Source organism: Eptatretus burgeri, chromosome 9, assembly GCF_056783735.1.
Source record: "Eptatretus burgeri isolate ZD-2024b chromosome 9, Ebu_testis_v1, whole genome shotgun sequence".
NCBI classification, from domain to species: domain Eukaryota; kingdom Metazoa; phylum Chordata; class Myxini; order Myxiniformes; family Myxinidae; genus Eptatretus; species Eptatretus burgeri.
In genome coordinates this window covers 25,854,452-25,881,005 of record NC_140969.1, presented here as the reverse complement: position 1 = coordinate 25,881,005, position 26,554 = coordinate 25,854,452, and the positions used below count along the sequence as shown (strand labels likewise).

General features: G+C 43.4%; 1 protein-coding gene across 6 annotated transcripts in view; it reads left to right on the top strand.

Annotated features, from left to right (window-relative positions):
• Positions 1-1,951: 1,951 nt before the first annotated feature.
• The window catches only part of JMJD7 (jumonji domain containing 7), an 82,032-nt gene continuing 57,429 nt past the window's right edge, over positions 1,952-26,554 (top strand). For 2 of the 6 annotated variants that reach the window (XM_085894421.1, XM_085894422.1), the window contains exons 1-3: positions 12,959-13,326; positions 22,607-22,715; positions 24,837-24,968. In XM_085894421.1, the coding sequence (XP_085750547.1) occupies positions 13,040-13,326; positions 22,607-22,715; positions 24,837-24,968 (528 nt within the window). In that variant the 5' untranslated portion in view covers positions 12,959-13,039. Of the gene's footprint in view, positions 2,087-12,954; positions 13,327-17,096; positions 17,372-22,606; positions 22,716-24,836; positions 24,969-26,554 lie in introns of those variants that run through there. The other 4 variants (XM_085894427.1, XM_085894420.1, XM_085894423.1 and 1 more) reach the window with 4 other exon arrangements.

Below are 26,554 nucleotides of genomic sequence, written 5' to 3'. Positions count from 1 at the left end.
TCACTGCAGATCTGGATAAAATCACAAACTGGTCCAACACGTGGAACATGTCTTTCAATCCAGACAAATCTCACACTCTCACTATGTCTCTTCGAAAGGACCGTTTACAACACCCCCATCCACTTTCTCAACAATCCTCTGGAAGAAGTCTTTTCTTTCAAGCTTCTAGGTCTCACTATCTGCCATGACCTTTCCTGGGAAAGTCACATTTCCAACCTCGCCTCAAAAGCCAGTCGCCGACTGGGAATCCTCCGTCGTGCTAAGTCCTTCCTCGGCCCTCTTGAGCTCCTGACCACTTACAAAGCTTTTGTCCGTAGCCTGATGGAGTACTGCTCTCCCCTCTGGGCTGGTGCTCCTGCCTCCCACCTTTCTCGGCTTCACGCTGTCGAAACCAGGGCATTTAAGATCATCGGCATCTCCCGCAATGAAGCTGAGCCTTTGGGCCTCTCACTCAATCACCGCAGGTTGGTCGGTGGTCTTTCTGTCTTCTACCGACTCCTCTCCAGCCTTGCCCCCCTGCTCTCTCTGCGATTTGTCCCCACCACATTTCCACAGGGCGCTCAAGGTCCGCCAACAACCCCCTTCTGGTAAAACTACCAAAATCACGAATCACTGCTCATCTTCACTCTTTCATTCCTCTTTTTTCCCGCCTTTGGAATAAACTTCCTCACTCTATTCTTTCCCATTCTTCCCTCCAGGCTTTCAAAACAGCTGTTCACCACCACCTCTTATCTTCCCCCATCCAAATCCTCGATCTTTTCTACCCCCGATAATCCACTCAAGCCCACTTCCTTCATTTCTCCTGCTTTCCTTCCTGAAAGTCCCTGAAATGTCCATCTTCTCTTCGCCATGTTCCCCGTCCCATCCCCATCCCTCTCCCTTCCACAGTTCACCTAATGTGTCTGTTCCCCACTGTTTTGTCCCTTCCACTCCCGCCCCTCTTGTCTCATGCCTCCTTGCTGTGAGTTGTGTGTTAGCTCTCATACGAGCCTCGACCAAGGTATACAAAAAAAAATATATTATTTCGGTTTTGAGGATCGGATATCGTGTGAACCAAATAAGTGTCGAAATCTGTTGTGAAATCTGATCATTTAAAGAAATAATGAGTCTTATAACTAAGCCTATATACACCTATTCACTTTAAGACAAGCTCGGCTATGTGCCCTCCTCCATAGATACACAAGAAAATGTGAAATTTCCAAAGCATGAAACTTATCTTTTACTGCTGTTTGGAGAATTATAATGAGTGAACAAAAAATTTAGGAACGTGCCAAAATTAACTAGCATCATTGAGCTATATGATTAAATGCATTCAGTGCAAGACCTCGTGCCCTCCCCTCAGAGGGACTGCTTATCCAGAGCGTCTACCAGATCTGTGCCTATATTTTCGGAGGTTTCGCGAGGTGCTCTACAGGGAATCAAAGCAAATCTGGTGCAAAATGGACGTTTAAAAATATGTTATGACATTTGCTCGGACCCCGAACCGATGTACCACATGACGCACGCACAGATGAGCAGGCAAGATGGCGGATTAACTGCAATATTTATTTCACGGGCGATTGAACTTAGCGATGTTTTCAGCGTTGTTCTGGATTAAGCTACAACTCTTTTGTGGATAAAGCTGCAACTCTTTTGTGGATTATTTGAATGAATTCATTTTATTTGCTTAACTGCTGCATGTGTGGTGAAGGCGGGCTTCAAAGTTAAAGGGATCCTATATGATGTGCAGCGATAGCCTGGCCAATCGACCCTTATCAACCATTTAATTGGAGTGCTTGAATCAGTGTTAAGCCACTTGCCGAACGCCTTATAGTCAATAACGGTACCGCGCTACGTCCTTCTGAGCGAATTGTTCACTCACTGCAGATGCTCTTGCCAGCCTCGTCATTCAGTGAGGGGGCTGTGCTCCATCGCCCTGAGCAAGTGGTTCGTGCTCGGTGGTCCTGAGCGAGTGGTTCGTGCACCGTCGCTCTGAGCGAGTGGTTCGTGCTTTGTCGCTCTGAGAGAGTGGTTCGTGTTCCATTGCCCTGCTTGAGTAGTTCGTGCGCCATCCCATGAGCGAGTGGTTCATCCACCATCGCAATGAGTGAGTGGTTCGTGCTCTGTCGCCATGAGCGTGTGGTTCATGCTCTGTCATCCTGATCGAGTGGTTCGTGCTCCATCACCCTGATCAAGTTTTTGTGAAATAACACCCGATTTGCAAGCGGTTTGCCGTATTAATGTTTTCTAAATTACCGAGCCAATTTTTTTTTTCTCCACCTGTCACAGGCAGCTGTTTTTAAAGACCAATGCTTGTGAACATACCCCTGAAACATCTATATAAATGCAATGTTGTTTTTCGGTGAAAGCTACTTATGGTCCTCCCATCTATGGGTTAATTGGGTTACCTAATTAATCGCATGGTTTAATTACTGGGGAGCACGCCCTCGGTACGCCTTGTCCGAACCAGATTACTCTACCGGACCGGATCACTTTACCGGATTGGATGCAGCCGAGCGACACTGCCAAGGATGTACCGGCTAAAAGGAACGGATTGTTGGGAATAAAGTCCCGGCTAAACAAAAGGAAGGGGACTATCTACACGTTTTATAATGGAATAACTGTCTTGGGACACCTATCTGGTGTATGCATGCGGCTCCGAGAACCGCAACAATATATATATATATATATATATATATATATATATATATATATATATATATATATATATATATATATATATATATGCAGATAATCTGGTTCCACTGTGGTGTTGGAAGGGAATTCTTTCCCTGTAGTGTGGAATATTTATGGAGTTTGCTCGGAATGTCCTTTGACAGCATAATAATCACTAACTCCAAAGAGTGTTAAGGTTTCCCGGTGAAGGAAAATGACAAAAAGGGAATTATATGTGGGATGAAATTTATTGAATAGTTTGTGGCTGTATTATATTTCGGTCATCTCATCTCAATTCTCGAAGAGATGGACTTATTAAATTGATTGTGGTGTTCGGATGTCTGATTGTCAATCCGTTCATCCATCTATAAAGTTCTTGTTATTTCTGCTACTCCTCCCTTATCACTTTCTGATTGTTCTGAAAGTATACTGTATATATACAAACATAGAAGTGTTTTTCTTCTTCAGAATGCCCCGTAATGATGTTTATATGTGCAAGGAAGCACTTGCATATTGCGATTGTGACAAACAATGAAGCACATTGCCTACGAACGGATCTACAAAGATGGTCGATGGATAAAATCATTTTACGAACCCGAGGCTTGGGCTACATATCAGAGTAACAATGGACTACAATTTATTTTTCTCTGTTATTTAAATAAATCTGGATATAAAGGACTCGCTTTTACTCTCAAACTCACCTCCTGACCATGTTGCCGTTATTTAAGCAAGATGCAGAGCATGCTCTCCCCCTGCTGGTTAATGGGACATTGCAATGACTCGATTAACGGGACGTTGTAACGGCTCAAATTAACGGGACGTCGCAACAACTCGAATTAATGGGACATCAAATGACTCTTAACGGGACATTTAATGACTCGATTAAGCAAAAAACCGGATGGCTGTGCAGGTGGATTGGTGCTCATGGCCATGAGATTTATAAAATGTTCAGATGGGAGAAGACTGAGAAAAATGATCCCTACAAGGTACTCGATCATTTTGAAACGTATGTGCAACCGAGAAAGAACATGCGGATCACCCGGCACCAGGTCAACAGTGAAACAAAATAGTGAGGAGACCTTTGATAACTTTGCAAAGGACCTGAGGATTATTCTCATGGACTGCGAGTATGCCGATCCCGAGGACATTCTAATAGATGTGATCATTGATGGCATTTTTGAATCCAGGGTGCAGGAAAGGTTACTGGATCAAGGTGAAAGGCTGTCACTCGCAAAAGCACTGGAGATTGGACAACAGTTTGAGTTGTCTTGCAAGCAAATCCGCATTGTGTGGAATGAAGATAACTACAAACTTGGAGTGTCAGCTATCACAGCTCAGAGCAAATCGCATCCCAAGCCTTGTGCCTCATCATCGCAGCTGCAAGCATTTAAAGCATGCAGTCGAACCAAGGGAAATGTCCTACAGTAGGCTCCGCCTGTTCCTATTGCAAACGCCTGAACCACTGGGTGTTGGTCTGCCATAGGTGACAGCAACTGGGCAAAATGCTCCTCGTCGATACTGGAGAAAACAAGGAACAACTACCTGAAGGCAATTTGGAGGTTCTTCGAAAATACAAGGTTGACAACATCAGCACTCTAGCAGATGGCAAATGGTCCCAGACTGTCAGAGTCAGTGGCATTGTGAACATTACCTTCCATATTGACAAATGGGGCAAAGTGCAATATACTTACACTCGGGGATTTTCAAAGACTACCAGTTGACACTGAACTTCACAAGTCTAAGAGAACCCTGAGAACTTACTCCAACCACATCTCATTCGGCCAATTGCTTCCATACATCTTTCCCTGGAATTTGAGGGGAGGTCCGTTATAGCTTCATGCGAGCTGATCAATCTAGATCAGGAGAACGTGGTATCGGGGGAGACTGCTGAGAAGCTTAGCCTCATTGCTCAACTGAGTTCCCTGGTGGAGGTTTTGTCAACGTTTGATGAATCGGTTCCCCTAGAGCTACGATATTTTCCCGATATCATCGGCTTCGTAACTTCAGTGGAGGGGCCAGCTGAGTGGGTCAGTTCAATGGTAGCTGCAGTTCACAATGGCAAGCTAAGAATATGTTTGGATCCCAGAGATCTCAACAAGGCCAATAAACGTGAACATTATCCCATAAAGACGGTTGAAGACATGGTCTCCAACATTCCAAAAGCCAACTTATTCTCAGTATTGGATACAAAGAGTGGGTTTCTACAGATTCTCCTGGATGAGGAGTCCTCAAAACTGATGACCTTCAATACACCGATGGGTTGTTTTTGTTGGTTGAGACGACCATTTGGATTGAAATGTGCCCCAGAAATGCGTATCATGGATCAAATGTTGGATGGCATTGTTGGAGCCACAGTGAACATGGATGATATCTTGATTGCAGGACGAGATGGAGCTCATCACGACAGCATTTTAAAGCAAGTCATGGAGAGGGCTACTTCCTACAACCTCAAATTGAACATGTAAAAATGCAAAGTTCGCCAAAAGGAGGTTCAGTATGTCGGGCATCTACTGAATGCAGACGGGCTCAAGCCTGACCTCTCAAAAATTGAAGCCCTCCATAATATGCCTATTCCATGGAATAAAGAGGATGTGTGGCATTTCCTTGGATTTGTTGCTTACCTGGCTAAATTTATTCCCAAACTGAATGAAGTCAATGTACCACTTCGAGCTTTACTGAGAGCTGATCGTATTTTTGACTGGCAATCTGTACAGGACCAAGCTTTCCATAAACTATTGGATCTCTGCTGTTAGCAGCCTATACTGTGATACTATGACATGATGGCACCAGTGGAGATCCATGTGGATGCAAGTCAATGCGGTATTGGTGGTGCCTTAATACAGGAGGGGAAGCCGGTTGCATACACTTCACGATCCCTCGAGGAGGTGGAACAACGGTATGCTCGAATTGAAAATTAAATGCTTGCAATCCTCCACACCTGTATGAAATTCCACTGCTACATATTTGGCAAGACAGTGACTGTATTTATGGATCACAAGGCACTTCAAGGGATTTTCAAAAAACCTCTTCTGTCCGCTCCCATGCGCCTGCAGAGGATGCTGTTCCGTCTCGAGGCAGTGTATAAAAGTGGCAACGACATGCAGCTCCCAGATACACTGTCTCGTGCTTATCAGACTCACCAGTTGTCGGGACAAGAAGTCTGTCTGGAGCAGGTTTCCATGTTAGACTTCATCTCCATCACCAAGGAGAGGTACGAGGTCCGCCGAAAAAGTAACGGGACTGACTTCACAGAAATTTTATTCCAAAAAATATATTGAAATCACACCTTGTCCCCTTCAAAATAGTTTCCCTCCAGTCTCACACACTTGTCCATCCTCTTCTTCCACGCTTCGATGGATCCCCGGAAGGCTTCTTCTGGAATCCTCCAGAGCTCCGTCGTCACGGCCCTTTTGATGGCCTCCACATCAAGAAATCAGGTCCCCTTGATCACCCCCCTTGAACTTGGGGAATAGGAAAAAAAATCACAAGGGGCCAAGTCTGGCGAATACGAGGATTGCTTCAGAGTTGGCATGTTCCTCTCCGCCAGAAACTGTCGGATGCTCAGGGCACTGTGAGCAGGGGCATTGTCATCATGGAGCACCCAGACGTTGTTCTCCCACAGATCCCTCCTCTTGTCCCAGACTGATCTCATGAGGCGCCGGAGGATCTCCTTGTACACGTATTGATTCACTGTTTGACCCTGTGGTAGAAACTCAAAGTGGACGATGCCCTTGATGACAAAACCGCGATGAGCATCACCTTGACCTTCGACTTCGACAACCTTGCTTTCTTTGGTCTTGGTGATGCCAGACTTTTCCACTGACGACTCTGCCGTTTGGTCTCGGGATCGTATTCGAATATTCAAGATTCATCGCCAATAATGACTCTCCCGAGCAGGTCTGGATTGTCCTCGAGGAGCTCGATAATGTCGTGACAGACAGTGACTCTTTCCTGTTTCTGGTCCTCGGCCAACAGTTTGGGGACCGTCTTTGCGCACACCTTGCGCATTTCGAGATTTTCAGTGATGATGCTCCAGACAGTGTCCTTGTTGATGGAAAGTTCCTCAGCAATCATCCGCACCGTGAGTTGACAATCTGCACGCACCACCTGCTTCACACGCTCGATGTAGTCTGCCGTTCTGCTTGTTGGAAGTCTTCCAGACTGTGGATCGTCTTCAACCTCCTCCTGTTCCTCTTTGAACCTCTTGACCCATTCAAATGCACATGTACATGACATCGTTTCTTCCCTGTACACTTGATTCAGCATTCCGAATTGGGAACGTGTTTTGCTAAGCTTGGCAAGAAACTTCAGATTAGATCTCTGCTCACGACTCATAGCACGACAACTCGGACTAGATAACATGTAAAGCACGACCTGTTAAAAAAAATCACACAATGAGCGCAGCCAACCATCACCAATCAAATATATTGCTGGAATGTTGCGAAAGATTGTGACGCAACCCGTTCATTCAAGTTGTGTAAGTGGAGCACACAGCAGGCTCAGTCCCGTTACTTTTTAGACAGACCTTTTATGTCCAGCTGCAGGAACAGACCCAAGAAGAGCTTCAACTTCTGTTGGACATGATCCACACTGGATGGCGCAGCTATCGAAATGAAATGCCCGTTCTATTGAGACCATACTGGGATTCAAAGAGTGAGTTAGGTGTCTCTGATGGAATTATCCATAAAGGTATGTGTATGGATGGTAGTGCCAGCTAGTCTCCGTCAGCATATGCTCTCCATCATACACAGCTTTCACCTTGCTGTTGTAAAGTGCAAACAGCATGCTCGGGAAGTGCTCTATCAGCCAACAATGAACCAACAGATCGAAGAGGCAGTGAAAAACTGCACTACATGTGCAGATTACCAGAATAAGCTTCCTCCAGAACCACTGATACCGACACAGATTCTAGATTTACCATTCAACCAGGTCGCCGTGGACCTATTCGAGTTTGAGTCAAAACAATACATTTTGATGATTGATTATTATTCGAAATTCATAGAGGTATGTGAGCTCAAGGATACGAGAAGCCGCACAACGATTGATGCTCTAAAATCCATATTTCGTACACATGGTATACTTGATGGTCGAAGGAGCAACAATGCATCCTTGTTAGTATCTAAAGAGTTTAAATCATTCTGTTTTGATTTTTGCATGAACCAAATTAATTCCAGCCCTTGATTTGCTCGTGCTGACGGTGAATCTGAAAGAGCAGTGCAAACTGTAAAAATAAATTGTGGAAGAAAGTGGAGGACAAACATCTGGCTTTGTTAGACTACCGCACCACTCCCCAAGAACTACACTTGTCCCCTGCACAGTTGTTGATGGGTACAAGACCACGTAACCTGCTGCCTGAAAAGCGCAACCTACTTGAACCAAAACTCTTCAGCTTTCATGAGGTTAAACGGCATTTTGACATGGCAAAGACCAAGCAAAAGTTCTATCATGATTGAGTAGCATGAGAGCGGCCACCTTTTCAGGGTCAGCAAGTCCGTATGGAACCACTTCCTGGCTCTAGAAAATGGGTTCCTGGTGAAATCATGCAAAAACACGAGGCCCCTCGGTCCAGCGTGCTCCAAGTAGGAAACCATTTGTTCCGCAGGAATCACTTCAAACAAGCTGGACAACTCCACTGGCTAATGTGGACAAACCAGAGAGGGGAAACTCGGACGATGATGAACACAGCGATACTTCCTCCCCTTGTCTTACCAGCGATGGTGATCACTGCAATGTTTCTTCTTTGCCCACTTCCCCTTCTGATACATCTCCTGTGCCCCCCTTTTTGCCCCCCACTGTAGTGCTGGATGAACAGCTCCACAAGCCTGTTCCTTCTACTACTCGCTCAGGTTGGCCAAGTTCATCTTCCGCGGTGCTGGGAGGACGTTATCAAGGATGATCAAGGTGTCTGGCGAAGATGACGAGGGTTCATCTTGGTCGGTTAATTGAACTAGTAAGAGGGGCGGACCATGACCGCCGAGTACCAATGAGTCGGAACCTCCCAAAGCAGTTTAGGCTCCTCTATCCGCGATGAGTACCATGCCAAATTATAATCGGTCATAGTTTCCGCCTTCCGATGACTCCAAACTCTTGAGCCCCAACAACCCAATTAAAATGGCTACACTGATTAACAAAGTGGAGATGTGTCCAGTGCCAAAAAGCGCAGATCTGGAGACCTTTTTGCAGTATCGTGTTGAATGACGTCACGACGTTGCGGGGAGGCTGCACATGTCTGTTTCCTTCACTGAGGCCGGCTCCTTTACTGAAATACAGATGTGAAGGTGTTTGTTCAGTATACAACAAACTGGCGACTGGTCGAAAGGTCTGAAGGGGTCTACAGAGGGAATTTATGGTTGAGGGGGGGGGGGGAGTGGGTTGCCTCCACAAAGATATTTGTTTTCTTCTCAAACAATACAATTCCAATGAAACTTCACGACAAACTTCAACACCCATGACTTACCGAAGTTTGTTCATGACATTAGAAAAATCTGGCTCTCAGGGGATTTAAGGGGGGTTGCCCCCCCCAAAATATGTATTTGCTTTCTTCTCCAAAACTACACATTCAATTCCGATGAAACAACCACCATCTTCACCATCCATGATGTACTAAAGTTTGTTCACGACTTGAAAAAAGTTGGGGTCTCGGAGGGTCCATGGGGAGAAAGGGGTTTCCCCCAAAAATATGCATTTTCTTTCTTCTCCAAAACTACACACGCAATTCCGATGAAACTTGACCACCATCTTTACCACCCATGATGTAACAGAGTTTGTTCACGACTTTAAAAAATTGGGGTCCAAGGGGTTATATGGGGGGTTTTCCCCCCAAAATATGTATTTGCTTTCTTTTATGAAACTACACAGACAATTTTTATGAAACTTGACCGCAACCTTTATTACTCGTGATGTAACAAGGTTTGTTCTTGGCGTTAAAAACACTATATATATATATATATATATATATATATATATATATATATATATATATATATATATATATATATATATATATATATATATATATATATATATATATATATATATATATATATATATATATATATATATATATATAGATATATATATATATATATATATATATATATATATATATATATATATATATATATATATATATATATATATATATATATATATATATATATATATATATATATAGATATATATATATATATATATATATATATATATATATATATATATATATATATATATATATATATATATATATATATATATATATATATATATATATATATATATATATATATATATATATATATATATATATATATATATATATATATATATATATATATATATATATATATATATATATATATATATATATATATATATATATATATATATATATATATAGATATATATATATATATATATATATATATATAGATATATATATATATATATATATATATATATATATATATATATATATATATATATATATATATATATATATATATATATATATATATATATATATATATATATATATATATATATATATATATATATATATATATATATATATATATATATATATATATATATATATATATATATATATATATAGATATATAGATATATATATATATATATATATATATATATATATATATATATATATATATATATATATATATATATATATATATATATATATATATATATATATATATATATATATATATATATATATATCTATATATATATATATATATATATATATATATATATATATATATATATATATATATATATATATATATATATATATATATATATATATATATATATATATATATATATATATATATATATATATATATATATATATATATATATATATATATATATATATATATATATATATATATATATATATATATATATATATATATATATATATATATATATATATATATATATATATATATATATATATATATATATATATATATATATATATATATATATATATATATATATATATATATATATATATATATATATATATATATATATATATATATATATATATATATATATATATATATATATATATATATATATATATATATATATATATATATATATATATATATATATATATATATATATATATATATATATATATATATATATATATATATATATATATATATATATATATATATATAGATATATATATATATATATATATATATATATATATATATATATATATATATATATATATATATATATATATATATATATATATATATATATATATATATATATATATATATATATATATATATATATATATATATAGATATATATATATATATATATATATATATATATATATATATATATAGATATATATATATATATATGTATATATATATATATATATATATATATATATAAATATATATATATATATATATATATATATATATATATATATATATATATATATATATATATATATATATATATATATATATATATATATATATATATAGATATATATATATATATATGTATATATATATATATATATATATATATATATATATATATATATATATATATATGTATATATATATATATATATATATATATATGCCTGGTGTTGGCCGAAGGGTTAACGTGCTGAACTGAGGATCCAGAGTTCAAATCCTGTTTTGTTGTTGAATTAATACCAGGTGGGGTTGACTCTGCCTGTCGTCCTTCTGAGGTCAGCAAAATGAGTGCCAGCTTGTTGGTATCCTGTGTCAGAGTGGTGACCTGTCCAGGATTATGCCCAATGGCCAAGGAGACTGCTGAGGCAGCACCAATGCTCTGCACAGAGTGCGGTCCCAATGGATGGATGGATTAAAAATTATCCATCGGTATTTACTTTCTTCTCCAATATATATTTTGTGGGTCATCCATGCCCACCGCTGGTTGCCTGGTTATCTTATCCAGCCACTACCATGTGAGCAACCAGGGGTACTGCCCCTATATTTAATATCTCTGTGAGGTTCTTTGTCATTATTCCTGTCGATCTCACTATCACTGGTACAACTTTTGCATTCTTTAGCTTCCAAGATCTAATCACTTCATTCTTGAGGTGTTAGTGTTTGGTCATTTTCCTGATTTCTGCGTCGTTTCTTCTAAAATCACTGCTATTAACATCTCAATAAGCAATGCCTTCTTCTCCCTTTTTTTTGTACCTAAGTATGATATCTGGTCGCAATGCTTTGTTTTCGATGTTCACGCTCGATGGGATCATCAGTTCGTACGTGAGCGGAATTCCCATGTTTTGAGTGATTACTTTTGGTTCATGTTCCCACAATTTTTTTGGAACTGGGACATTAAAGTTTTTGCAGATCTGCCAGCAGATTACTTTACAAACTCTGTTGTGTCATTGTGTGTTCAGCTGTTCTGACATGAGTTTGTTTCTGTGTCTGTTCGATCATTAAGCATAAAATATTGTCTTTACTAACACCACCTCCACCCCTCACTTGTCTTCTTCTTTTCATACTCTGCCTCTCACATCCTCCTCGCATCCCTCCTTCCTCGCTAATTCACCCCTTCCGAGCTTCCCATTCCTCCTGCCTCCTCTCTCTTTTCCCTCCCTCTGTCCTCTGTTCCTCTCTTAATACCCTCAATCTCGGGAATTCCGCCTCTCAGCGGTGACGATCTGTCGACGACAGACGTAATGACGTCAGCGAATGACCGATGATGTCATGACGCCATTACGCCTCTCAGCGGTGACGTCACACGTCGCCATGAAAACGAATGTAAAAATTAGAAAATCGCCCAAATTTCCCAAACCTGTCCGGTTGGCGCGATCTCACACAACCCATGCTGTACATTAGACCACGGAGAACCCGCATGCCGAAAGTGGCGACAATCCGTCAGGCTGTTTCGGAGGAGAAACGTCCACAAAATATGGCTTGGCGTATTAATATAATATAATAATCCAATGGAATGCAAAAAGCTTCGTTGCTCATGGGCCGGAATGTATTACATGCATCAGCAATCTCACAACCAAACCGGAATTCAAGAAACCTGGTTAAAAAAACAAGGAAACGGGGTGAACAGTATAAAGTCCCTGGCATTATATATTTATTTATTTATTTATTGTATTTGGCTGACGCCGATGAGTTTGGTTGTGTGGCGTTTATAGAGCCTTGGCCCGAGCGGCTCTGATATCGCCGGTAAACACAAAAATATGAAGAAGAAGAAGACGCTGAAGAGATGAGGAGAACGATGAAGAAGAAGAGTCGGTCGCCAATGCGTCGTTGACGCGGGACTGCGCACGCGCGAACTGGAGTGACGGCTGCGGGGAAACAACAGCGCGGGTGGCATGGCGGCGCCGCTCGCGCACTTCGATGAGGACTGGCACGAGTTTAACGCGTTCCGTGCCCCTCCACACCACGAGCAGCAAGCACACCGGGGGCTCGAAGAGCTACGCGACTTGGACGATAACGGCGTGGGTGGCGGAGACATGTTGCTGAGTTTCCAGTCCATGGAAGATCTGGTTAGCGGCTTCGAGGAGAAGCTCACGGCGTGTTTCCGCAACCTGAACGTCAGCACCGACGTCCTGGCACCCGTGAAAAGCTTCGCCGACGCGGACGGTCTTCATGATGATGAGTGGGTGTTTCTCTTGTCCTCCCTTGTTTTTCATGTGGTGCGAAACTGCGAGTCTTGAGCCGCTCGCTCAGTGTGAACCGGTCTTGGAAGCGGTTCCGTTGTGTCGAGTTGCAGTTGTAGTGGTAGTACTAGTGGTGCGTTTTTGAGTGTCCACAACTAATTAGTACATTTAACCACAGTGAGGCGACCCAGACGTTATCTCTTCCTGTGAAGAAATTCACCACAGAGTCGATGCGGTGCCACGTCCGCACGCCATGTCTTAAAAACAAACACCACAATCACGTGATCTTGCCTAACAGTGCGGTTAACCGTTTTCCTTTGTTAATGCGATTACCTTGAGCATCTTCAGTGTCACCATATTCCCATACTTGGACACTGCCGAGCATCCCTTTATCGAATATCACCCCCCTCTTCTCTCCCGTCATCCCTCCTTCCCTCCCGGCGTCATCCCCCCTTCCCTCCCGGCGTCATCCCCCCTTCCCTCCCGGCGTCATCCCCCCTTCCCTCCCGGCGTCATCCCCCCTTGCCTCCCGGTTTTATCCCCCCTTCCCTCCCGGCGTCATCCCCCCTTCCCTCCCGGCGTCATCCCCCCTTCCCTCCCGGCGTCATCCCCCCTTCCCTCCCGGCGTCATCCCCCCTTCCCTCCCGGCGTCATCCCCCCTTCCCTCCCGGCGTCATCCCCCCTTCCCTCCCGGCGTCATCCCCCCTTCCCTCCCGGCGTCATCCCCCCTTCCCTCCCGGCGTCATCCCCCCTTCCCTCCCGGCGTCATCCCCCCTTCCCTCCCGGCATCATCCCCCCTTCCCTCCCGGCGTCATCCCCCTCCTACCCTCCCGGCGTCATCCCCCCTCACCCTCCCGGCGTCATCCCCCTCCTACCCTCCCGGCGTCCCCCCTCCTACCCTCCCGTCGTCCCCCCTTCCCTCCCGTCGTCCCCCCTCCTTCCCTCCCGTCATCCCCCCTCCTACCCTCCCGTCATCCCCCTCCTACCCTCCCGTCATCCCCCCTCCTACCCTCCCGTCACCCCCCTCCTACCCTCCCGTCATCACCCTCCTACCCTCCCGTCATCCCCCTCCTACCCTCCCGTCATCCCCCTCCTACCCTCCCGTCATCCCCCCTCCTTCCCTCCCGTCATCCCCCCTCCTTCCCTCCCGTCATCCCCCTCCTACCCTCCCGTCACCCCCTCCTACCCTCCCGTCACCCCCTCCTACCCTCCCGTCACCCCCCTCCTACCCTCCCGTCATCCCCCTCCTACCCTCCCGTCATCCCCCTCCTACCCTCCCGTCATCCCCCCTCCTACCCTCCCGTCATCCCCCTCCTACCCTCCCGTCATCCCCCTCCTACCCTCCCGTCATCCCCCTCCTACCCTCCCGTCATCCCCCTCCTACCCTCCCGTCATCCCCCTCCTACCCTCCCGTCATCCCCCCTCCTACCCTCCCGTCATCCCCCCTCCTACCCTCCCGTCACCCCCTCCTACCCTCCCGTCACCCCCTCCTACCCTCCCGTCATCCCCCTCCTACCCTCCCGTCATCCCCCCTCCTACCCTCCCGTCATCCCCCCTCCTACCCTCCCGTCATCCCCCTCCTACCCTCCCGTCATCCCCCTCCTACCCTCCCGTCATCCCCCTCCTACCATCCCGTCATCCCCTCTCCTTATCCCTTCTCTCCCCCTTCCTATTTTCTTGTCTATCCCCCTCCCCCGCTTGCTTTTCTCAAACTTGCCCTTTCTGTAACCACTAATAATTATTTCGTGTTTTGTCTCATTCAGGATCATTTAATCATTCATTCTTGGAGAACCCTCCTGTCTGTGCAAGGCATTTACATCTCTCATGGCCGTTTATAATTCATTCAATTTGCGGTTTTGCAAAAGAATGGTGGTTTGTTGTGATGAACCCCTCCCTGGACATCATATCATAAATGTATCTGGGGTAAAATTGCTCATTTCCATTCATCCAAGATTGATGTCAATTACCCTTCCAATGGCCATCTCCAAAACTGCAGTAGTCAGGGTGTTGGTGTCAGATTTGAATGATCTTGCGTGTACACTTCATGGCGAAAAGTATGTGGACACCTGCTCGTCCAACATCTCATTCCAAAATCATGGGCATTCATATGGAGTTGGTCCACCTCTTTGCTGCTAAAACAGCCTCCACTCTTCTGGGAAGGCTTTCCACTAGATGTTAGAACATTGCTGCAGGGATTTGCTTCCATTCAGCCACAAGAGCATTAGTGAGGCCGGGCACTGATGTTGGGCGATTAGGTCTGGCTCGCATTTGGCATTCCAATTCATCCCAAAGGTGTTTGATGGGGTTGAGGTCAGGGCTCTGTGCAGGCTTGTCAATTTCTTCCACATCGATCTCGACAAACCATTTCTGTATGGACCTCGCTTTGAGCACGGGGGCATTGTCATGCTGAAACAGGAAAGGGCCTTCCCCAAACTGTTGCCACAAAGTTGGAAGCACAGAATCGTCTAAAATGCTATTATATGCTGCAGTGTTAAGATTTCCCTTCACTGGAACTAAGGGACCTTGCCAGAACCATGAAAAACAGCGCCAGACCATTATTCCTCCTCCAACAAACTTTACAGTTGGCACGATGCATTTGGGCAGGTAGTGTTCTCATTGCATCCACCAAACCCAGATTTGTCCGTCGGACTGCCGGATGGTGAAGCGTGATTCATCACTCCAGAGAACATGTTTACACCACTCCAGCCGACGCTTGACATTGTGCACGGTGATCTTAGGCTTGTGTGCGGCTGCTCGGCCATGGAAACCCATTTCATGAAGCTCTCGACGAACAGTGCTTGTGCTGACGTTGCTTCCATAATCCGTTTGGAACTCGGTAGTGCATGTTGCATCTGACGACAGACGATTTTTTCCGTACTACACGCTTCAGCACTCGACGATCCCGTTCTGTGAGCTCATGTGGCCTATCACTTCGTGGCTGAGCTGTTGTTGCTCCTTGACGTTTCCACTTCACAATAACAGTACTTACCGTTGACTGGAACAGCTCTAGCAGGGCAGAAATTTGACGAACTGACTTGTTGGAAAGGTAGCATCCTCTGAGGGTGCCACGTTGACAGTCACCGAGCTCTTCAGTATGGCCCCTTCTACTGCCAATGTTTGTCAATGGAGATTGCATGGCTGTGTGATTGATTTTACACACCTGTCAGCAGTAGGTGTGGCTGAAATAGCCGAATCCATTAATTAGAGGGGGTGTCCGCATACTTTTGGCCATGTAGTGAATATCCTTATGGTTCTGGCCATGCTAAATACCACAGGCTTAATTTACTTGGTGTGTTTTTTAAATTTTATGTTGTGTTTAATGGACACCACTTAACCATTTCATGAGTCACTCAAAACGGTTATTACTTCCACCACCTAACGTGGACGGAGGTTATGTTTTCACGTCTTTCTGTCTGTCAACAGTTTATATTAAAAAAGTTGTGGACAGATTCGGACGAAATTTCGTGATGAGGTTGGGTGTGTGACGAGGACCAAGTGATTAAATTTTGGTGCAGATCCGGATCTTGATACGATGGTGTTGAAAGTGATTCTTCACCATTGAGAGATGGGGCCAAAAACGATGTCTGACACGATATTTCAAAAAGTTGTGGACGAGTTATGACAAAACTTGCTGGATGAGTTGCTTCGGTGACAAGAACAAACTGATTAGATTTGAATTCCACGGAAGTGCCCTGCTCATCCTGTTCATTGTATGCAAGATTCTAATCCATGATTCTTACAGGTGTGCCTACATGTTTCGCATTCTGCTTTGCAGTTACTTCTGATGACACAAGAACCTACTGGAGTGGTGGCAAATATCTTGTTTGTGGCTCATGATGATTCTGCACTTGAATCCATCCCCATCATTCTGGATCCTAGTTGTCACAGTTTCCTATCCATTGCTGAACTTGGAAATGCACACGACCACTGTGATGGCAATGATCGTAGTTCTTTAAGAGCTGATTGTGACATCACATTGCCGATACAACCAAGAGAACTCCTCTCTGTGTGGTATTCACCAAGATGCAGAATAGGGGAACACAGGTGAATCTTGCATTGACCATTGACAGCGATTACCTGGGATATACTTTCATTTTGGGTAATTGTTATCGAGATCCCATAGTTTTAGGGGGGTTTTTTTGTGGATAAAGGACAAACTCCCATCACAAGATCCCTCATAAATAGGTATGCCAATCTTTCCTATATCAGCCATATCTACAGCTCTTGCAGAACACCTTGGCACAGGTATCTGCTGCTTAGTTCTGGTTGTCGCAGTGGAACCTGTTCAATGGAACCTGTTCTGTTCATCCAGTGTCCTGACATTGTGGTCCACATTTTCTGCAACAACCTGAACAAAGTGACTCAGGATGATATTAATTTTGGTATCTTGTGATCGTACTGCACACATTTCAAACACCGTCACTTCAGAATATGAAGAACGTACATGATGGCTGTTCAGGAGATTGATGGTTAACTTCAATCCAAAGTGATGATGCATCTGAACTGTGAGACCGAAAACTTCCCAGTTTGACAAATGGCCTGACATATTGGTGCAATCTTGAATTGTCCGCAGTAAACTCAGGTCTCGAGTGCAAATGCACTTTTCTTTTCCAGAGCAGTAGCCTTAATATGAGTACACTTGTTTGTTTTTTTTGGAAGTCCACCTGTATTTGATGTCATCCTTGATGACCTCTACAGCTGTCTTTAAGAATTATCTTTTTTTTTCAGCTTCATAATCCATTTATTTAGGAGCTTCACAAAACGTGTTTCGGATATTTGATGTTGTGCTCCTGAATGTCACCACATCAGCCTTTCCATCAATGCTAGCAATAATGATGTTACCAAAGTGTTCTTCAAGCTTTGGCTTCCTCCACTTAATGTGGAAGTTAGTTCCACGAGTAGGAGAAAAAAAAGGAACGAGTCCATAGAGGGAAGCAGTGAATCTGTATTTTGCTGGAGGACAGACATCACTGAACTGTCTGCAATGGGAAAGTGATGAACCCATAGACTTAGCTTTATCATGGGAGATTCCAATGATCATTTTATTTTATTTTTTTAATACCTTATCGAGGCTCGAATGAGAGCTAACACACAACGCACAGCGGGGGGGGGGGGCATGAGACAAGAGGGGTGGGAGTGGGAAGGACAAAACAGTGGGGAACAGAAGAGACATTCGGAGATCTGTGGAAGGGAGAGGGATGGGGCGGGGATCACCGGGTATACAAGATGAACATTACAGGGACTTTCAAGAAGGAAAGCAGGAATTTGAAGGAGGTGGGTTTGGGGTGGATTCACGGGGGTAGAAAAGATCGAGGATTTGGATGGGGGACGATAAGAGGTGGTGGTGAACAGCAGTTTTGAAGGCCTGGAAGGAAGAATGGGATTGAACAGAGTGAGGGAGTTTATTCCAAAGGTGGGAAAAATGAGGAATGAAAGAGTGAAGGTGAGCAGTGATTCGTGATTTTGGTAGTTTTACCAGAAGGGGTTGTTGGCGGACCTTGAGCACCCTGCGGAAATATGGTGGGGACAAATCACAGACACAGCGGGGGTGGGTGTGGGGGGGAGACCGGAGAGGAGATGGGAGAAGACAGAAAGACCAGCGACCTGCCTGCAGTGAGTGAGTGAGAGGACCAAAGACAGCCTCATCGTGGGAGATGCCAATGATCCATAATGCCTTGGTTTCCACAGCATGAAGCTGCGAAAGGTGGGAGGCAGGAGCACCAACCCAGAGGGGAGTGCAGCAATCCATCAAGCTGTGGATGAAAGCTTTGTATGTGGTCAGGAGCTCAGGTGGGCCGAGGAAAGACTTTGCACGACGGAGGATTCCCTGTCGGCGACTGGCTTTGGAGGATAGGTTGGAAATGTGGCTTTCCCAGGAAAGATCATGGCAGATAGTGAGACCCAGAAGCTTTAAAGAAAGGTCTTCTTCCAGAGGATTGTTGAGAGTGTGAATTGGGGGGGGGGAGGGGGGGTTGCCAAACGTTCCTTTCGGAGAGACATTGTGAGAGTGTGAGATTTGTCTGGATTGAAAGACATGTTCCACGTGTTGGACCAGTTTGTGATTTTATCCAGATTTGCAGTGAGCGAAGAAGCTGCTGATTACCGGTCTGAGGGATGACAGATGGTATGGCAGAGGGTCCAACCAAGATGCCTTGGGCCTCTGGCCCCAACATGCCTAAGATCTCCGCGTCCACGTCGCGAGAGTCGGAGCAGTCCCCTTCGGGGACTGTACCAAGAAGAGATCAGGCTTGCCGAGGGTCTGGGATGCACTCCCCTTCCCCGTGGCCAACACTCTCTGCAGTGCTCGCTGAAGGCATAGACAGATGAGATGAGGACTCCGCCCGCTGCGGTTGTCCTAGAGAGTGCAGTGCCAGAACCACAGGAGGCTCAAGGGCGTGAGCGTGGGTGCGTGTGTGTGGACTGTGGTTGAACCTTTGGGATGAGGACCGGTCTCGGGGTGCACAGACGGAGGGCGCATCTCTTGGTGTTCCACGCGTCCGACCTCCCTCTGCGGGTGAAGGCGCGATGGGACGACGAGGAGGTGTACTCCATGGCTGTCCGTGAGGCACAACTGGATGCGCGACGGAGTTAGATTCGTCAACCAAGCGTTGGTGCAGTTCGTGCCCGGACGGTCGTTAGAGGCCATCAAGGGGAAGTGGTGGCAGCCCGCTTACAAAGCTCTCGTCGAAACAAGACTGACAGAGTGAGCTCGAGGAAATAACATGTGGAGTCATCAGCAAAGAGATAAAGAGGATTTTCCAGAGAGTCGGAGAGATCATTGATGAAAACCAGAACAAACAGGGCCCAGAACGCTCCCTTGAGGAACTCCAGCCTGGACAGGAAGAGGGGATGGAAGAACTCCATTTAGGGCCACACGTTGACTGCGACACGAGAGGAAGTCTGCGAGCCATGAGTGGAGATGGCCTTCAATACCATAGGAAGAGAGTTGGGTGAGCAGGGCAGGGTGCCAGACCGTATCGAAGGCACACTATATATCTATGGAAATGGCTCTGATTTCATGTCTGGCATTGAGGACCTCCATCCAATGTTGGGAGAGCAGAAGCAGCATATCCAGGGTAGAGTGATCTGATCTGAAACCAAATTGATGATTGGAAATCAGCCCATTGTAGAAAAGGAAGGATTTTATGTCTGAAGCAATGTTGGATTCCATCTTGAAGGTCTTGTATGTTTCCATGGCGTTAAGCTGAGTAAGTAAGTAAGGCATGGCCGTTAGCCCAGAGGGGAGAGTAGTCCAGGCTGCAGATAAAGGCCTTGTAGATTGTCAAAAGGTCAGATTGGCCAAGGAAGGACCTTGCATGATGAAGGATGCCCAGCAAGCTGGCTTTGAAGTCCAGCTTGGACATGTGGTCTGCCCAAGAAAAATTATGGTGATGCCTTGAAGTCTTGGGTGTCTAAACTTCAAGTTTTTTTTTTTTAATTTAATTTAATTTTCTAATTATTATCATTTTTTCTAGGTGGTAGATGGGAGGGTTTGCCAGACATTCCTTTCGGAGAGTTAGGACGAGTGTGTGTCATTTGCCGTGGTTGAATGACATACCAAATGTTGGATGAGCTCCTGATTCTATCAGAGGGAAGAGGCTGCTGCCTGCCTGTCTGAAGGATGATTAATGATATGGTAGAAGGTGGGGTCATCAACAAAGAGATGAGGATTTTCTTAATAACTTGTAGTCATGGAGATCGTTTATGAAGGTTTGGAATAGGATAGGGCTGGAATACTTCCTTGGGACACTCCAGTCTTGACAGGGAGAGGAGATGAAAGGATTCCATTGAGAGCCACACGTTGGCTTCGAGTTTTGAGGAAGTCATTAAGCCATGTATGAAGTTTATCTTGAATTCCAGAGGCAGAGAGTTAGGCAGGGTGCCACACTGTATCAGAAGTACAAGATATGTTGAGAGAGATGACCCTGAACTTATTTATGATGTTGAGGGCCTTCAGCCATTGTTGGGTGAGTGGAAGCAGCATGTCCAAGGCAGTGTGACCCGGTCTTAATCCAAATTGGTGATGTGAGATGAGACTGTTTGAGAAAATGAAGGATTATAAATCGACTCCGATGATGGATTCCATGACCTTGCTGATGATTGGAAGTAAGCTGATCGGTCTGTAGTTAAGGGGATCAGTTTTTTGCACCTTGTTTATGTAAGGTGGTGATGTTGGCTGATTTCCAAGCAGATGGAATATTACCTCAGGCAAGTGATTGGGTGAAAAGAGTAAAAAAGGATGTGCAAAAGTAGCAGAGCAGATGTTTAAGTGTTTTGAGTTGATGTCTGGACCAGTTGCAGAATTAGTCGAGGATTGCCAGAAACCTCTCCACCTTCTCGGGTGCAAAAGATAGTCCAGGAGTAGTTTCGTGTGACTGGGTATCGGTTAGGTACAGAGAGCGAGGGGTTGGGCACACAAAATGTGGAAGCAAAGACAGAATTGAGGCGTTCAGTCTTCTCACGAGCTGAGTCAATTGTGGTGCTGTTTGAAGAGAGGGAAGGGATGTTGGGGGAGCATACTCCAGAGATGAACTTAACAAGGCACCACCAGGTTTTTGAGGAGGGAGACGAGTTTGAAAGTTTAATCACCAAAATTGTACCCCAAATGACCCTGTTCCCAAGCACTCCCTTTTTCCAGGTTATTGTGATCCCTCTCCCCCCCCTCTTCCTCATCCCTTTTAATTTGTTCGTTGTCTGTTGGTTTGTTCCTTCTCTGTTTCATCCCTACCTTCCCCTTCCTCTTCTTGCTGCGTTTCATTCAGCTTGTATGCTGTTTGTTCACCCCAATGTATCCTTCTCCCCCTCCCCTTGATCTCACTGTTATCTCTACTCTGCTGTTGGTGTTTCCACCTTTTCGGTTTGTTCCCTTCCATGATGGTCTTGTTGCTCCACGAGTCCCGATAATTTACGAATGAACAAACATTTTGTTTTTCAGTCGTCAGAAAATTTATTTTAAGATTTACAGATAACCCCTTATGACATTGTAAGCTTCCTTTAAGCAATGCACTTAATGTTCCTCGTCCATCTAAGTGGGACCCATTTGTCTCATCACTGCATGCTGTCCCACTTGCTTTGTTCTTGCTTTCCTGTTTTGCTGGATAGCCAGCTAAGTTATCACCTCCCTTGTGCAACCACAACTCCTGAAGCACTCGCATCGCTTGCCGCAGCTTGGTCCCTAGTCCCTATTGGGGGGGGGGCTTCCTGCCCCCCAGAAACGGCGCCATTTATTGCCATCATTGGGCTCACTTGTAATGATGTTTGCTGTGACTCATCTTGCAGACTCTGGAACAAAGTCACCGATAATTATGGGAATGTAATGCCGGTGGATTGGCGCTCATCCCACGCACGATCTCTCTACCTTCCTTCTCTCAACCTGAATGAGCACAAGGTGAGATTGGTCAGCAATGGCCAATAATAAACGGGTCTATTAAGATTGTTACCCTACATTGTGCCCTTGTTTGGAAACTATATTAATGTAAAACATCAAACTGTCATTTATTTTGACCATTTCCATTAGGTAGTTTATTAAGAAGCTCAAAAAGGTCTCGGCTGCATACTATTGCCTCTGTGGATCCTCTTGATGAAGTCGTTTTAAAAGATGTTCACATAAGCAGAGTTACTGCCTGATGAGGAAACACTTTTGGACCATTTTTGTCAGTGAAATTGTTCACCGAGAGCTGAACATAGGCGATTGTCGCATACAGTGGGTTGTTGTGCATTTTGATTACTGGAGACACCTCCTTCCTTCTGGAGCATTGGCAAGTCATTTCCCCTTTCTCTCCTCGCACGGCGGAGGGTGTTACCCTCGGTACTACCAACACGTATGCAAAATTTGGCGGAGATCAGGCCAGCCCTGGTTGTTTTTTTTCTTTTTTTCTATGATTTTCAGATGTACGTACATATCCAAACATATACACATACAACCATACAGATAATTGCCTTATTTAATATCGTAGGATGTTGGCACTATTGCCGAATGTTTAATGTGCATTTCAATATAATAGACATTATCAAAGCTCTATGACTTGTACTCCTCAGGATAAAACCGCAAGCAGATGAAGAAGCACCAAACTCTCATTTATAATGTTACAATGTAATGGCCTCAACATTGATTGGTTGAGAGAAAAAAAGGACGGGATTGCCTGATTGCTGGAACCACAGAGTATCATGAATAATGATGCGTGGAGATGAATCACCAAAGTACCAGCAGAAACATAATACTAATTAGCTGAAGGCTAGTTGGAGGGGAGGGGGGTTGTGGTTTTCATGACTACTCAACATTGACTGTGGTAGAGTTGTCACACAGTCAAGCCATCATTGATATTCATCAGGTCAACCAACCCTATTCTTCGTAGACGGAATTTGTCTGAACTTTATATATATTTTGACTATGATGGCTTGACTGTGAGTCATCATGACCCCCCCCCCCCCCCCAATTAGCCCTCAGCTTATTAGCATTACGTTTCCGCCGGTACTTTGATTATTCATCACTGCCGAATCATTATTCATGATGGTTCATTTCCGTCTACTCATTATTGGGTAATTCCATGGGAAAAGTTATCTGGTGGAAATTTTTTTAAAGTGCATTTTTCATTCAACCTTATATACCATATGACAGATCATGAATTGAAATAATTGAATTTTTGCAATATTCGCTTCATCAAGCAGTGTCTGTATACATTGTGGTAGCATTTCCGGAGGTTTATTAATAAACGTTGAGAGATGTTACGTCCGTTACACTCAGTTGTTACGTCCGTTACATTACATATGCCATGGCACTGCCTACTCGGTGTATCATTAATTCCTCGAATAAATACTGGGAATACAATGACGTACCTATACCATATTTAGTCTTCTGTCGTAGAACACTTCACAGAAATTTGTGAGCAAAACGATCATCATGCCAAAGCAGGTATTTTGACGGTTATGTCCGTTACGAAGATTCATCATACCGTAGCACTCAGGCAAAAATTCTTAATCTCATATAATTACCATTTCCTGGCACCTTTGTGTTCACTGCACAAAATAAGCTAATACATTTGGTACGATAACCTTGTTCTTCATGAAATATTTTTGAGAACTGCCAATAAGTTCTGTCTGAATGTTACGTCCGTTACGGTGGAATTACCCTATTCATGATGCTCCATGGTTCCACCAATCAGGTGATTCCTTTCTTTCTCTCAACCAATCAACGTTGAGGACATTACATTGCAACTTAAAAAACGAGAGTTTGGTGCTTCTTCTTCATCTGCTTGCGATTTTATCTTGAGGAGTGCAAGTCGAAAAGTTTTGATAATGTCCATTTTATCGAAATGCATATTTAAATTTTGCTGTACTAATCGAATGTTTAATGTTTGTTAATCGTTCTCACTTAACGACTTCTTGTTTTAATACCTTCTCTAGTGAGCAATCAGTTTTGCAATTTACCCTCTTCAACTAACAGCCCAAATGCACATGCTTACTTCAGGGCCCGTACTTAGCTTTTTGTGACTCAAGATAATCTCTGCAGGAAAAGGAATCGCTGACACTTGACCTCCCTGATGATGATGATGATGACGATGAGCTAAGAGAACAGCTAGACATGCATTCCATCATCGTGTCATGTGTGCAGCCGCAAGAGCCGTTGTTTACCGCAGAGCAGGTTTGTTATTGTACCTTTGTCTTGACACTCCATTGTGCTGTTCTATAGTTTTGTTGTAGTTTGTGGGTTGTTTGTTTTGCATCTGGTTGTTTGACGCGCCACCCGTTTGTTTGCGCGTGTGCGGATTTTCAACAGCAGTTTGGAAGATTTGTGTTTGAGTTCCTGCTTTTAACGAGTGATGTTGAAGCTGCTTTCATGAGCATTCAAAGGTTTTAAAGCAACTATTGCCATAACTTGCTACAAACCCTGCTTCTCGTCACCGCCAGAACTAACAACCCCACCACAGAAGAGTATTCTTGCCTCTTGAGCAGCCTCTTTAACCATAACTCGGTTTATCTATAAATTACTAGCAAAGAGCCTGCCTTCCCTTACGGACGGGTTTGTTCGCCCATAATTGGCGTATTTTAGTATGACTTGTAATTCCTCTTCCCACCAGCAGTGGCACCACACAATACACATTTACAAAGATAGAGTTGGGGTCTTCCACCCTCCCATGGAACACATGTGTTGACCTGCTATACACCACTGAAACCTGGGAGTATGAATATTTTTTACCACCTAAAACCCCTTTGTGCACACCCCGAGTACAACCAGCAGTTTTGAGTTCATTCTGTCCAGCGGTTCACGAGTGCATCAAAGTCAAACACACAAACGGGCACATCTCATTATAGCATGAAGTGTGATTATTTTGATATATTATGATGTGATTAGGTAAAGAAGTAATTTTATTTTTAAATGAGTCATGGTGTTTTGTTTTCCATAATGTGTGCACCTTTGTGGTATTACAATAAATATTTATTTGATTGTGTTGATGAAAGTAATTTTTATTTTGCTGCACAAAATTTCCCAGAAGTTTGCTTGGCTTTCCCTGCTTGGGAATATCATGCAGTTTCCCATCCAAGCTCCATTTCTTCTTTTTCTTTTTTTGTTTTACCTTGTGATATTACCTTCGCCACGAAAGATGGACGGAGGCTATGTTTTCACCCCAGTCTGTCTGTGAGCAGGACACTTCAAAAAGTTGTGGACGGTTTCGGACGAAATTTCTTGGACAGGTTGGGTGTGTGACGAGGACGAATTGATTAGATTTTGGTGAGCATCCGGATACGGATCCAGATACTCAATTTTTTAAAAATGATTCTTCACGATTGAGAGATGGAACCAAAAACGATAAATAGCAATGGTATCTCAACAAAACTTGGTGGACAGGTTGGCTGTCTGACCAGGACGATTTGATTTTGGTGAAGTGAAAATCCAGATCAGGATGTGGATACAAGAGTTAAAAAAAAACATTTCGAGTGATTCTTCACCATTGATACATGGGGCCAAAAATGATATATAGCCTGATATTTCAAAAAGTTGTGGATGAGCTATGACAAAACTTGGTGGATGAGTTGGGTAGGTGACAAAATCAAGCCGATGATATTTTGGTTAAGGGTCGGATGCAGATCCGGCCTATCGGTGATTCTGTTCAGCCTACAAAATGTAAACTGTCTAGCCTGGTAGTAGTATGTGCTCGACCAAGTGCCGTCCTTGGTTTTTTTTTTTAATTTATTTAACATGAGGCACTGAATACAGGTGGAAGGAAC